General features: G+C 39.3%; 1 protein-coding gene across 3 annotated transcripts in view; it reads left to right on the top strand.

Moving 5' to 3' along the window:
* Nucleotides 1-15019, top strand: part of Map3k13 (mitogen-activated protein kinase kinase kinase 13) — a 156192-nt gene that overhangs the window by 115195 nt on the left and 25978 nt on the right. For all 3 annotated transcript variants that reach the window (XM_048347013.1, XM_048347011.1, XM_048347012.1), the window contains 4 exons: nucleotides 2262-2453; nucleotides 3374-3532; nucleotides 6180-6338; nucleotides 7565-7673. In XM_048347013.1, the coding sequence (XP_048202970.1) occupies nucleotides 2262-2453; nucleotides 3374-3532; nucleotides 6180-6338; nucleotides 7565-7673 (619 nt within the window). The remainder of the gene's footprint in view (nucleotides 1-2261; nucleotides 2454-3373; nucleotides 3533-6179; nucleotides 6339-7564; nucleotides 7674-15019) is intronic.

Below are 15019 nucleotides of genomic sequence, written 5' to 3'. Positions count from 1 at the left end.
GGAGAATATGAAATCAGCTTAGTGGTATTTGATACCATGAAGGCAGGAAAATGAAGACTAATTAAACATTATAACCTACTATTGTTATAAGACCTTCACTTAATCAGCCCCAAGCCATAACATCCAATATTCTTTTATCACTTACAGCAGCCAGAGAGGACATGAATTGGTAGCTGGCTGACAACTTTAATTAGATATCGTGGAGACAGTACTTTAATCTCTAGAGAGTTTCTAAGGGAGAGGCATTTATTACCTTAAGAGATAAAAGATGGAGGCTGGGATTGTAGTTTAGGGATAGATACTTGCCTAGCATGCATGAAGCACCGGGTTCAATTCCTCAGCACCACATAAACAGAAAAAGCCAGAAGTGGTGCTGTGGCTCAAGTAGTAGAGTTCTAGCCTTAAGCAAAAAAGAAGCCAGGGACAGTGCTCAGGCCCTGAGTTCAAGCCCCAGGACTGGCAAGGGGGCGGGGGAACATTTATATGTGATAATTTTCTGATGTTGAGGACAAAACTGTGAAATTGCTATGCTTATTCACACTTTTACATATTTATGACTAATGATATACATGTATAATAGGAATCCCAGATATTCTTGTCTATACAGAAGTTTAAAAGCTAAGAAGGAGGTAATGTAGTATAGTAAGAAGAGGAACCTAGGCTTTGAGTTAGACTGGGTTCCAGTGTGATTCTGTCACTTAGTAGCGTGAACTAGCTCTGGTTAAGACAAGTCATTTGTATCCTGAGCCTACTCTATAAAAGTAGAAGAGGCTGGGACTGTGGCTTAGTAGTAGAGTGCTTGCCTAGCATGCATGAATGAATCCCTTAGTTCAATTTCTCAGCACCACATAAACAGAAAAAGCTGAAAGTAGTGCTGTAGCTCAAGTGGTAGAGTACTAGCCTTGAACAAAAGAAGCTCAGGGACAGTGCCTAGGCCCTGAATTCAAGCCCCAGGACTGGGGGGGGGGGGGGGGGGCGGAGCGGGGTGTAGAAGAGATAATATCTGTTTTACAACCTAGGTTGGTCAGTATTCACATGGGTGTGATTGAATACCTTACAGAAACATCTTAAGGAGACATTATTATTTATTTTGACTTGCAGGTACAAAGGTATGAGGCCATTGTGGCAAGGAGGGCATGGTAAAATGGAGCCATTTATATCATGATGGCCAAGAAGCAGAAAGACAAAATAAAGGAAGAAGCCAAGGCCAAACATAGCTCCAAAGGGCACTCCTCCAGTGACCCATTTCTCTCAGCTAGACTCACCTCTCACTCTTTACCACCTCCCAGTAATGACATCATGTTAGAAAACCATCGTGAGTCCTCATGATCTCATTGTCCTAGGAAATGCCACCACAGGCTCACTCAGAGGTGTACTCTACTAATCTTCTAAGGCATTTCTTAATCCAGTCAAGTTGTCATCAAAAGTACCCATTATACAGTAGTCTGAGGACAAAGACAAGCATATAAACATGCTTGAAAGTTGTGAGATGTTCTTTCATTAATGTCTGTCCTCCTATTCCATGTTCTGCATACTTTATTGTGAAGACCTTTTCCAGCTGTGAAAGTTGAGGTCGTTTAAATTTGTGAAGGATTTGCTGTAAACCCCAAAGCTTCATGGAAGAAAATGAAGAAAGACCTCAAAGATCTTTCTCTTCAAGGAGTCTATAATCTATATGGGCAGAAAAGTGTGCATATGAAAGATTCATGGCTAGCCAGGCACCTGTGGCTTATGCCTGTAATCCTAGCTTCTCAGGAGTCTGATAGCTGAGTACTGCTTTTCAAAGCCAGCCTGGGCAGGAAAGTCCAAGAGACTTTATCTCCAATTAAGCACCAAAACAAAAAGCTAGAAGTGGAGCTGTGACTCATGTGATAGAGCACTGGCTTTGAGCACAAAAGCTCAAGGACAACACCCAGGCTCAGAGTTCAAGTCTCATGCCCAGCAAAAAACAAGATTATTTGGATAAAGAATTGGTCCTGCCTAAATATTCTTTCTTTTTTGCCAGTCTTAAGGCTTGAACTCAGGGCCTGGGCATTGCCCCCGAGCTTCTTTTGCTTAAGGCTAGCATTCTACCACTTGAGTCACGGCTCTATTAACAGCCTTTTCTGTTTATGTGGCACTGAAGAAAAGAACCCAGGGCTTCAGGTATGCTAGGCAAGCATTCTACCACTAAGTCAAATTCCCAGCCTCTAAGTATTCTTTAGAAATAAGTATATATGTATATCTGTATATATTTCTACATGCTTATGTTTTCTTGGAAGGGGGGTGTGTACCCAGGCCCCATGTTATTGTATCATCATGGAGTACTGTGCCCATGGACAGCTTTATGAAGTCTTGCGAGCTGGCAGGAAGATCACACCTCGATTGCTAGTAGACTGGTCCACAGGAATTGCAAGTGGAATGAATTATTTACACCTCCATAAAATTATTCATCGTGATCTCAAATCACCTAAGTGAGTGTTGGAGTCATTTTTTAACCTTTTATTTCTTTGTTGCTTAAAATAAGAAATTTTTATCCACCTTAGTGAAGTTAAATTCAAGTTCAGTTTGTGTCAACAGAGTGGGTAATTTTATTTTCATCCCCTTTGCATTACTGTTGAGTATTTGCGTGGCAAATACATTCGGATATATGGCACTAGTTTCCCTATTTCGTTGCTTATAAATTATTGACTATGAAGTAAAATTTATTATCCTCTAAGGCAGTCAGCACCACATAGACAGAAAAGGCTGGAAGTGGCACTGTGACTCAGGTGGTAGGTAGAGTATTAGCCTTAAGCAAAAAGAAGCCAGGGACAGTGCTCAGGCCCTGAGTCCAAGCCCCCAGAACTGGCAAAATAAATAAATAAGTAAATAAATAAATAATCAATCAGAAAGGAAAGGTTACCCAGTGCATTTCCTTAGACAGCCAACATTAAGTCTGGAGCTAATCCCTGTAATCATCCACATACCTTTAGCAAAACCTAATGAAATACACACACATTAGGATGAAGTTATTTTGCCTTAAGCATATGAAAAAAAAATGTGTGTAAAACATTTTGAGAGCTTTCCCATGTTTTTTGGAATTGTATATAAAATATTATAACCTGAATTGTCTCCATTTTATTAAAGAGAGAAGAAAAATGTTTTAAAATCTAGCTTAGATGAGTTAAGTAACTTTGTAAAGTTCACAGAGTTGGCAAGGGGTAGAGACAGGGTGAGACCAGCTCCCTACCAGTGTCCATGATGCAGTGCCCAGTGTAGAGCTAATGCCCCAGGATATTGAACTTCCTAGATGAATTTTGTAGGGTAGAAAGCAGCAAACAAAATCTTTACTTGCCTTCAGAATCATGGTGATGATTACTACTTATGATCTGGATGTGTTATTTCTTTTTAGTGTTTTAGTGACTCACACAGATGCAGTAAAAATTTCAGATTTTGGTACATCCAAGGAACTCAGTGATAAAAGTACCAAGATGTCCTTTGCTGGCACCGTTGCATGGATGGCACCAGAGGTGATAAGGAATGAACCTGTTTCTGAAAAAGTTGATATTTGGTGAGTGGCATCTTCTGAACCAACTAGAGAGCCTTTTTCAAATTTCACCCTTTTTCTTCCCAGAAGAGCCTTTAAGGTTGATTTTGACCTCATATTATCTGAGATACCGGCCAGTATGATTTGTTATAAGACAGATTTGGGGGACAGGGAGCATGAGGGTGAGAATCCAGTCAGTAAATCACTATCAGAGAACATGAAGAACTTTCTGGAAAACTGAAACTTTATTTCAGTAACAATGTAGTATAGAACTCTTTCTGAAATATATTATTTAATTTTCACCTTTTTTAGTAAATACTTTAAATAAAACTTGACTATTCTTAGCCAAGCACCAATGTATCATGCCTATAATCCTAGCTACTCAGGAGACTGAGATCTGAGGATTGTGGTTCAAAGCCAGCCAGGGCAGGAAAGTCTGTGAGGCTTTTATCTCCAATTAACCACAAGAAACCCAGAAGTGGTGCAGTGGCTCAGAGTGGCAGAGCTCTAGCCTTCAGCAAAAAGAGCTCAGAGATAGAGAGCCCAGGCCCTGAGTTCAAGCCCCATGACCAACAAACTAAAACAAAAACAAACCCTTACCTATTCTTGACGATTGAAGACCATCATTAGACACATAAGTAGTATCTGTTGCTATGACACACTTGTATCCTCTATGTCCATCTGGGATGTGTAAGCACATTACCTTTTTACTCAGTGCTCCTATGGACTGTGCTTTTGTTATTACTATTTTTATTGTCCTTGTCAGCATTATTATTTAGCAACTTTTCTTCTCAGGATGTAAGTCTTACTTCTTAATAATATTTGCCCCTGTAATTGCTTTTATTCTACCCTTAAAATGAGCAATTTAATTTTAGGCTTTACCAAAAATAATAACACATGTTAAAATTGCATGTAACAGCATAATGAATATGCTGAATAGAAATGAGATCATTTGTAATTTGGATAGTTACTAAAACTTCCTTTTTAGGGATTTTACCAATTTATATTCCCACCAGAACTATGTAAGGGAATTTTCTCAGTCTCTCAATAAAATATGTTAAATTTTAATATTTATGATAGTCATATGGGTAAAAAATGGTATCTTAGATGTAGTTTTCATTTCCTCCTGTTACTTCCTTTATATGTTTAAGAAGCATTTGCAATTTCTTACTTATGAACTGTTCATAGCCTTTTACTCTAATTTCTGATCTTCATTATCAAGTTGATGAGTATTTTATATATTAGGGGGATTGCCTTTCTGTTTCTTGGGTTATTTGGTTGTTGGAGAGGTGGTACTGAAGTTTGATCTCAGTGTTTACACTTGTTGGCAGGCACTCTGCTACCTGAGCTATCCCCACCAGCCTCTTCAATATTATTTTCCGTAGATAGTCTCACTTTATGTGTGGCCAGCCTGAACTGCAGTCCTTCTTTTTGTGCTTCCCTTCATTGCTGGGATGACAAGTGTACACAGCTGGATCCTGCTATTGGTCAGCTGAGAGTTTCAGGACTCTGTCCTTGTCAAGCAGCACTCTGCTAGTTGAGCCATTCCCTCCTCTCTTTTTGCTTTTGTTATTTTTGTGTTTATGTTTGATCAGTCTGGACTTACATCCTCCCTCTTAAACTGGGATGACAGGTGCAACAACCAAGTCCAACTTTTCATCGGTTGGGATGAGGTCCTGGTGATAGCCATGAACTAATATCCTCCCAATCTCAGCCTCTAACAGATTTTTCAATTATGTTGGATTTTCTCATTTCAAAAATTTATCATTTTTATAGCTTCCTGATTTCCTGAGCCTTTATCTCTCTAAAATTATTTTTAAATTTTTCCTCATTTTCGTTCAGGATTTTCATGGTTTTATTTTTACATTCAATTTTGTGAATCATTTGAAGTTTATCTTGATATAGGGAAAGGTATGGTGTTTTTGTTTTGTTGGAGATTTGTGTGTATGTGCCAGTATTGGGGCTTGAACTCAGGGCCTCACACTCTTGCTTTGCTTTTTCACTCAAAGCTAGCTCTCTACCACTTGAACCTTACCTCCACTTCTGGCTTATTGCCAGTTAGTTGGATATAGGAGTCTCTCAACTTTGTCTTTTCCCAGCAGGCTTCAAACTGAGACCCTCGGATACCAGCCTCCTGAGTAGCTAGAAATATAGGCAGGAGCCACCAGCATCCAGCTGTGTGTGTGTGTGTGTGTGTGTGTGTGTGTGTGTGTGTGTGGCGCGCTCCAGTACTGGGAATCAAACCCAGGGCCTGTGTGTGCTAGGCAGGTCTATAACTCTGAGCTTTCTCTTCCATTTAGTTTTCTCCAGTTGTCCCAACCACGATTATTAACCAAGCAGTTTTCACTCAGCAATTGATGATGCTCAATCATATAGTCGATCTTTATATGTTTTTGGTCTCTTTCTGGATTTCTATGCCAGTTCATTAGCCCGGTTGTCCATTTGTGCACCAGTGTTACCTTTCTGGGACTTTATGGTTTAATATCTGAAAGTATTTGTTACTCTTAGTTTTCTTTTTCATAAATGTATTCTGCTTTTCTGTTTTCCTTATAGTTGGATTTAAAATTTTCAAGCTGGGTGCACATGTCAACTTGATTAAAAATTAATAAAGAAGTTAACTACAAATCAGTCCTTTTGAAATGTCTTTTGCACATGTTTCTGGTTACTGTAGGTCTTTTGGTGTGGTGCTTTGGGAGCTGCTGACAGGAGAGATCCCCTACAAAGATGTAGATTCATCGGCCATTATTTGGGGAGTTGGAAGCAATAGCCTACACCTCCCAGTTCCATCCACATGCCCAGATGGGTTCAAAATCCTTATGAAACAAACATGGTAAGATACATATTTCTTCCAATGTTCTTCTTTATTTCTCAAAGGCATGTGTAAAATGGCTCTAGAACAGCAGAGAGGTCTACAACATGTATTCGTAATGAACTACCTGTCAGAAATAGCTTGGGCTGTTAGGGTGTCACTTAGGAATAAAGACACTAACTCTAAAGGAACTCAAGGCAAGGCAAGCTTTACTTCAGCAGAAGGGTGTGTCATCCACTAAAATGCTGATAAGCAAGCACACAGATCAAGCAGGTTGCTCCTCACCCAGCAGGCCACTCCTCCTCCAGCAGGCCTCGCCCCTCTGCTCACATTGGCTGAGTTCAGGTTCACAGTCTGCAAAAGGATGTGGCTCAATTAACAAAGTAATTAAAAGTCAAGGCGCTTCTAGAAGGATGTTTTAAGTAAAGTGTTCAGGAGAAGGATATATGTAACTAAAATGTAATTAACAAGGACCAAGCCACCTGGCCAAAGCAGGAACAAACAGTTCTGTCAAGATTAACAGAAAGGAAGCAAACTACTTTGATTAAAAAGTGGGGGGCGGGGGGCAGTGGGAATGTGGCTTATTGCCTTAGTGGTATAATGGTAGAGTGCTTGCCTAGTTTACATGAAGCCCTGGGTTCAATTCCTCAGTACTGTATAAACAGAAAAGGCCAGAAGTGGTGCTGTGGCACAAGTGGTGGGCTAGCCTTGAGCAAAAGAAGCTCAGAGACAGTGCCCTAGTCCTGAGTTCAAGCCCCAGGACTGGCCAAAAAAAAAAAAAAGTAAAAGAGAGAGACTTTTTTTACACTAGTGGTGGAAAGACTAAGAGCCTTGCACTTTGAGAACTTTGGGCTTAGATACAGGCTCTGGCTTTTAAAAATTATTATAACTGGGGGCATGTCATCCAAATATCACTTTTCTCATCCATAAAATAAAGATGACCTCTATTCATGGAATTATTGTGTTGTGATTAAAATGTACAAATGAAGAATCTGAGATGAACTTTTGAAATAGTAGGCTTTAGCAAACGAGATCTGTATTAGTTTACCAGAGAAATGGGTCACTGAAGGTAGATTTCCGTGTCATTGGTATAAGGATTGCCTAAGTATGTTTTCCTTTTTCCTTCAGTACATCAACTGTTGGAAAAACAACCATTTTAGAGTAAAAAAATATTTCATAAGATCTTCATCCTCCTGCACACAGTTTTGGAAATGCACAAACATGTCTCTTTTTTTTTTCACTTTTAGGCAGAGTAAACCTCGCAACCGGCCTTCATTCCGGCAGACACTCATGCATTTAGACATCGCATCTGCAGATGTACTTGCCACCCCGCAAGAAACTTACTTTAAGTCTCAGGTAAGCCAGGGAGAGACTGAACACACAGGTAGGAACTCTCAGTGAGAAAGGAGAACTCTTAGGAAGGTGCCATACTTAACCTTATGTCAGGAATATAACTTCATTATGAAATAATAATTACGATACTTCACAGGTAGGAAATTTAGGAGTTTGCTAAGTACTTAACATATATTATCTCATTTGAAAAGAATATAGGTTAGAATGTCATTCTTAGTGGGGTCTCATGAAACTATTGAAGAAGGAAAGAGACCATAAAAAATATAATGTGGGGCTAGGAATGTGGCTTAGTGGTATAGTGGTAGAGTGCATGCCTAGCATGCATGAAGCCTTGGGTTTGATTCCACAGAACCATATAAGCAGAAAAAGCCGGAATTAGCACTGTGACTAAAGTAGTAGAGCACGCTAGCCTTCAGCAAAAGCAGCTCAGGTACAGCACGTAGGCCCTGAGTTCCAAGTCCTAGGACAGACAAAAAATAAAAATGTGTGTGTATGTATGTATACATATATGTATATATATGTCCTGTATTTGAATAAGAATTACTGCTGACCTTTATGAAAATAGTGCTTTTCCTTGAAACACAAAAAGTGAAATACAGAAGAAGGAAGTTATATTATAGAAAGTACCATGATAGAACTAGGCCCAGAAAGAACCTTTTCTCTAACTCAAATTTATTTTCTTATACCTACAGATAAAATATAACTTACTGGGGGCTGGGGATATGGCCTAGTGGCAAGGTGCCTGCCTCATATACATGAGGCCCTGGGTTCGATTCCCCAGCACCACATATACAGAAAATGGCCAGAAGTGGCGCTGTGGCTCAAGTGGCAGAGTGCTAGCCTTGAGCAAAAAAAAAAAAGAAGCCAGGGACAGTGCTCAGGCCCTGAGCCCAAGCCCCAGGACTGACAAAAAAAAAAAAAATATATATATATATATATATATCTTACTGAATGTTAGCCTGTGCTGTGCAAAACCTCAATATATGTAGCAAATAAATAATTTCTACTTGCTCACCATTCTGTGAGTTGATGGTTTGGGCTAGGAAATTCTTCTGTCTTCAACTCACATTCCTACAGTCAGTTGCCAGGTAGGCTTGCAGGCCTTCTGGCCCCAGGTGGCCTCATTTCTAAGTCTGCTGGTAGTCTGCCTACTAGCTGGAGGACCTCCATCCTCCAGGTGGCCTCTAATCCTTCAGTGGGCTAGCCTGGGCTTTACCCCGCACCTGCCAGTAGCACCCGGCAAAAGTCACCTTTTGACAAGAAATTTCCAACCATACATTGGTAACAAATCCAGACTTGAGAAGGATGTACTATTAAATAAAAATACAGTAAATAGCTGGGCACCCATGGCTAACACCTGTAATCTTAGGTAAACAGAGGGTTGAAATCTAAGAACTACTGCTTGACTTTCCAGTCCAGGCAGTAAAGTCTGTGAGACTCTTATCTTCAATTAACCACCAAAAAAAAACAAAACAAAAAAACAGAAGTGGAGCTGTCGCTCAAGTGGTAGAGTCCTAGCCTTGAGCAAAAACACTAAGTGGGGTGACACTGTCCAAACAGAAATGCACTCTTACTTACTGAGTGCCAGTGGCTCACGCCTATAATCCTAGCTCCTTAGGAAGCTGAGATCTGAGGATTGTGGTTTGAAGCGAGCCAGGGCAGGAAAGTCCATGAGACTCTAATCTCTAATTAACAACCATAAAACTGGAAGTGGCACTGTGGCTCAAAGTGGTAGAACACTAGGCTTGAGTGAAAAAGCTCAGAGACAGCACCTAGACCCTGAGTTCAAGCCTATGACTGACAAAAAAAGAAAAAGAAATTTGCTCTGTACCTGACTTAGGTAACTGCAATCCCTCTGTATATCACCTTTATAATAACAATAAAAAGAGGGAGGGGGGTATGAGGGACAAGGTAATAAACAGTACAAGAAATGTATCTAATGCCTAACGTATGAAACTGTAACCTCTCTGTACATCAGTTTGATAATAAAAATTTGAATAAAAAAATAAAATAATAATAATAATAACAATAAAAACAAACATAAATAAAAAGCTCAGGGACAGTTTCCAGGTCCTGAGTTTAAATCTCAGGACCAGCACTCACATACACAAAAGTAATAATAGTGTAAATGCAGTGGAATCAAGATAACCCTCAATAACAAAGGATACCACAGAGGCTACACAAATACTTGGAGGCTAAACCCCTCACTGTTATCTAACACTTGGGTCACAGAGCAAATTAAGGATGAAATTAACAAATTCATAAGCCACACGACAATGAAAATACATCACAAAAAAACCTATGGGATACAGCTAAGGCAGTGCTGAGGGGCAAGATCATCGCCCTCAGCACTCACATTAAAAGAATGGAATCAGATCAGGTGAATAACCTCACGATGAAACTAAAACATTTGTAGAAACAAGAAAAAATTGAATCTAAAACGACTAGGAGGAGAGAGATCACAAAGATTAAAGAAGAGATAAATCTGATTGAAAATAGAAAGATCATTCAACAACTCAATAAAACTAAAAGCTGGTTCTTTGAGAAAATAAATAAAATTGACAGACCCCTTGCAAGACTTACCAAAAAAAGAAGAGACTCATATCCGTAAGATCAGGGACTCCACCGGAAAAATTACAACAAATACACATGATATTCGAACAATCATAAGGAAATATTTCCAGAACCTCTACTCACTAAAGAACGATAATTTTACAGAAATGGACCAATTCTTAGAGAAGTATAAGCTGCCCAAACTGAATCAAGAAGAAATAAATCAACTAAATACAGCAATAACTTACAGCAAGATACAGGAGGTAATCAAGAGCCTCCCAACAAAGAAAAGCCCAGGCCCAGATGGATTCACTAATGAATTCTATAAAATCTTTAGTGAGGAGCTAATACCAATACTCCTCAAACCCTTCCATGAAGTAGAAACAGAGGGAGAAATCCCAAACTCATTCTATGAAGCTTATATTATACTCATTCCCAAACCAGGCAAAGACACAACAAAAAAAGAGAACTACAGACCAACATCACTAATGAACACAGACGCAAAGCTCCTCAACAAAATATTAGCTAACAGGATCCAGAAACTGATCAAGAAAATTATACATCATGATCAAGTAGGCTTCATCCCACAGTCACAAGGATGGTTCAACATCCATAAATCAATAAACATAATTCACCACGTTAACAGCTAAAACCAAGAACCACATCATTGTCTCAGCCGATGCCCAAAAAGCCTTTGACAAAATACAACATTCATACGTGTTAAAAGCCCTGGAGAGAACAGGAATCAAGCGAACATTCTTTAAAACAATAAAAGCCATATACAACAGACCAACTGCTAATATCATATTAAATGGGGAGAAACTAAAACCATTCCCCCTAAACTCAGGAATACGACAAGGATGCCCACTCTCGCCACTTCTTTTCAACACAGTGCTGGAATCCCTAGCCATAGCAATAAGGGAAGAGGAGGACATCAAAGGGATCCACATTGGCAAAGAAAAAATCAAACTATCCCTATTTGCAGACGACATGATCTTATATCTGAAGGACCTAAAATACCCAGTGCCCAAAGTCCTAGACCTAATAAACCATTTTGGCAAAGTAGCAGGATACAAAATCAACCCACAAAAGTCAGCAGCTTTTCTATACACCAGCAATGTACAAGCAGAAAAGGAAATTATGGGAATAATACCATTTACAATAGCTAAAAAAAAAGAATAAATTACCTAGGGATCAACCTAACTAAAGACGTGAATGACCTATTTAATGAGAACTATAAAAATCTAAAAAGGGAAATCAAAGAAGACACAATGAGATGGAAAGACCTCCCATGCTCATGGGTAGGCAGAATCAATATATTGGAAATGGCCATATTGCCCAAATTGTTATACAAATTCAATGCAACCCCCATCAAGATCCCAGCTACATTCTTCACTGAAATAGAGAAAGTAACCTATAAATTCATATGGAACAGCAAAAGAACTAGAATAGCCAAAGCAATTCTAGACAAAAAAAAAAAGCAGTTCAGGAGGTATCACAATACCAGATTTCAAGCTCTATTATAGAGCCATCATAACAAAAGCAGCCTGGTATTGGTATAAAAACAGACCTAAAGACCAATGGAATAGAATAGAAGACCCAGAAATAAAGCCGCATTCTTACAGTCAGCTGATATTTGACAAAGGAGCTAAAGACAATGGAAAAAACATAGCCTCTTCAACTACTGGTGTTGGGAAAACTGGGCAGCCATATGTAGAAAACTCAAAGTAGACCCTAGCCTATCACCATGAACCAAGATCAACTCAAAATGGATCAAGGACCTCAACATCAGACCTAAATCTTTGAAACTACTGAAGGACAGAGTAGGAAAGATGCTAGAACTTATAGGCACAGGTTGGAACTTCCTGAATAGAGTCCCAGGGGCACAACAGATAGGGGAGAGACTCGACAAATGGGACTACCACAAAATAAAAAGTTTCTGCACAACTAAAGACATAGCCACCAAACTAGAAAGACAGCCAACCATATGAGAAAGGATCTTTACCAGCAGAGCAACAAAGGCCTAATATCCGTCATCTTCAGAGAACTCAAAAAACTAACCCCTTCCAAGCCCAGTAAACCAATTATTAAATGGGCAAAGGAGCTAAAGAAGACTTCACAGGAGAAGAGATAAAAATGGCAAAGAAACATATGAAGAAATGTTCAACATCCCTGGCAGTAAAGGAAATGCAAATAAAAACAATCCTGAGATACCACCTCACTCCAGTTAGAATGGCCTATACTCTGAACCTCAGGCAACAACAAATGCTGGACGGGATGCGGGGAAAGAGGAACCTTTCTCCATTGTTGGTGGGAGTGCAAATTAGTACAACCACTTGGGAGAACAGTATAGAGGTTCCTCAGAAAGCTCAGCATAGACCTACCCTATGACCCAGCCATACCACTCCTAGGCATCTATCCTGAACAACAGGTCTCAGGATATCAAAAAGACATCTGCACATCCATGTTTATTGCTGCACAATTCACAATAGCCAAAATATGGAAACAACCCAGATGCCACTCTACAGATGAATGGATCCAAAAAATATGGTACCTATACACAATGGAATACTACATAGCAATCAGAAATGAGAAAATATTGGTATTCACAGGGAAATGGTCAGAACTTGAACAAATAATGCTGATCAAGACAAGCCTAGAACACAGAAAACAAAGGGGCATGATCTCCTTGATATATGACTGTTAAGGTTGGGGGGGCGGGGGACAGTAGAGACCAGGTCTGAGAAACAAAAAACTTCTTGTCAAATGGTATTTCCCACAGGTTTGGGACAGCAACCTTACACTATGTAACTAAAACCAAACAACTACTAAACATAAAAAGGTCTAAAATAGACCTCTCAGTGGATCACAATAGCTCAAAAGCTATGTATGTATGATCATATGAGACAAGGATAAGCAAACTCTATTGTTGACGTTATATTTAAAGTTCTATGCGAATTTCCTTTGGCGTATGCCACATGGCTACTGTGTATGTTTTTGTACACTGAGTATTGTATATATGCCTACCTGATCTAGGGAAGGGAAAGAAAAACGAGGGTGTAAGATATCACAAGAAATGTACTCACTGCCCTATTATGTAACTGTACCCCTTCTGCACAGCACCTTGTCAACAAAATTTAATTAATAAAAAATAATAATAGTAGTATAAATGTCATAAGGATAGTGTGACCATTGTCACTGCAGATAGAGAATGGAGAGAGAGGAATACATGTGAGGTTCTTATCCCCACCAGCCAGAGAATATCAAAAGCATGAGAGTATGTCTTTTGAAGTATAGTGACCCTAAATTGTAGTCTCATACAGACAGACTTTAACTATATTATAATGAAGTTGCTTATTTCTCAACTTTTTATTCACTTAATGTTACTGCGTTTCTAAAATGAATTTTTGTGAAGGAAATTCTCTCCCCATTTGCTTCCAGGATTATTTGAAGTATTTTTTTTCTCAAAATAGACATTACCAACTGACAAAAAAAGATTAAAATGAAAAAAAGTTATGCTAATCTGAGAAGAGAAAATAGACAGCATAGACACAGTTTTTAGGATAAGAATAAGATACATGTTTCTGTTCATCTCAGCAACATACTTTGACTCCTCTCTGGCTAGTCTGCTAACAAGATTTGGTCCTTTTATGAAAAGAGAGAGATGGAGAAATCTTTCAAACCTTAACCTGTGGTTGCACTTTCCTTCCACAGCTTTGTTTCCTGTACAGTGAAAGTGTATATATCACAGTTCATGAAAAGCATGTTTTGGTGACAGTCCTGCACCACCAGCCATTGAGGCAGTCAGTTTAATCATTTTGCATTCAGGAAGCTTCAAATTCTAAAGAGATATTACTTAAATGCGCCTAAAATATCACTTTTTCATAATACTGAGTCAAACCTGTGGTCTTGTGCATGCTAGGTAAGTGCTTGGCTTCTTGAACCATGCCCTCAGCCCTTTTTCTTGTGTTTAATTTATGGATAGGGTCTTACCCACTTTGCTTGGACCAGCTCAAACTCACAACCTCCATGCTTTGCCTCCCAAGAATTATAGGCATTATAGAATCATAGGCATGTATCACACCTGTTTCCAGAATATCACTTTTGAAGCCAGTATAGCTTTTCTGAGAACTGACCATGTGCAAAGCACTGGACAGGACAACTAAGTTCCTCCAGTGCATATTCTTAATAGGCCTTCTCACTTTCATTATTGAGAGGAATTTTCTTAATAAATGAAGTGCTTACACTGAGCAAAATGAAAGTGCTTTTGGAGCAAGGGTAGGGGAGAAAGGGAACGACTGAGTGGTCTTGAGGAAGGGGAGGAGAGAAGACTGCCCTTAATATTTTGGTCATATCTTAGTTTGGGGTGCTATAATAAAACACTGTGAAATGGGTAGCCTGTAAGTGACAGAAATTTATGGCCCACAATTCTGAGAGTTGAACACACCCAAGATCAGTAGACTCTGTCTCTAGCAAGACCTGAGTCCTGATCACCCTTCTCTGTTTCCTTACATGGTAAAGGGAAAACAAACTCCCTTGGGCCCACTTTTCTAAGATAAAGTTACCCCATTAGAAGTCGAGAGCCCCTCATGATTTAATCACCTCCCAAGGCCCCACCTCCTAATACCTTGACGTTGGAATTTATGATTTCAACATATGAATTTGGGGTGGGGAGACACACACATGGTAGCACCATTTAATATTCATTAATTCTTCCATATTTCCCCCCATATAAAGTTTCATTTTTTACCTAAATAGTTCCAGATCACCATCCTTGCTAATTCCAAGATGTTTAT

Source organism: Perognathus longimembris, chromosome 5 (genome assembly GCF_023159225.1).
Source record: "Perognathus longimembris pacificus isolate PPM17 chromosome 5, ASM2315922v1, whole genome shotgun sequence".
NCBI classification, from domain to species: Eukaryota; Metazoa; Chordata; class Mammalia; order Rodentia; family Heteromyidae; genus Perognathus; species Perognathus longimembris.
This window is presented reverse-complemented; position numbering and strand designations above follow the sequence as displayed.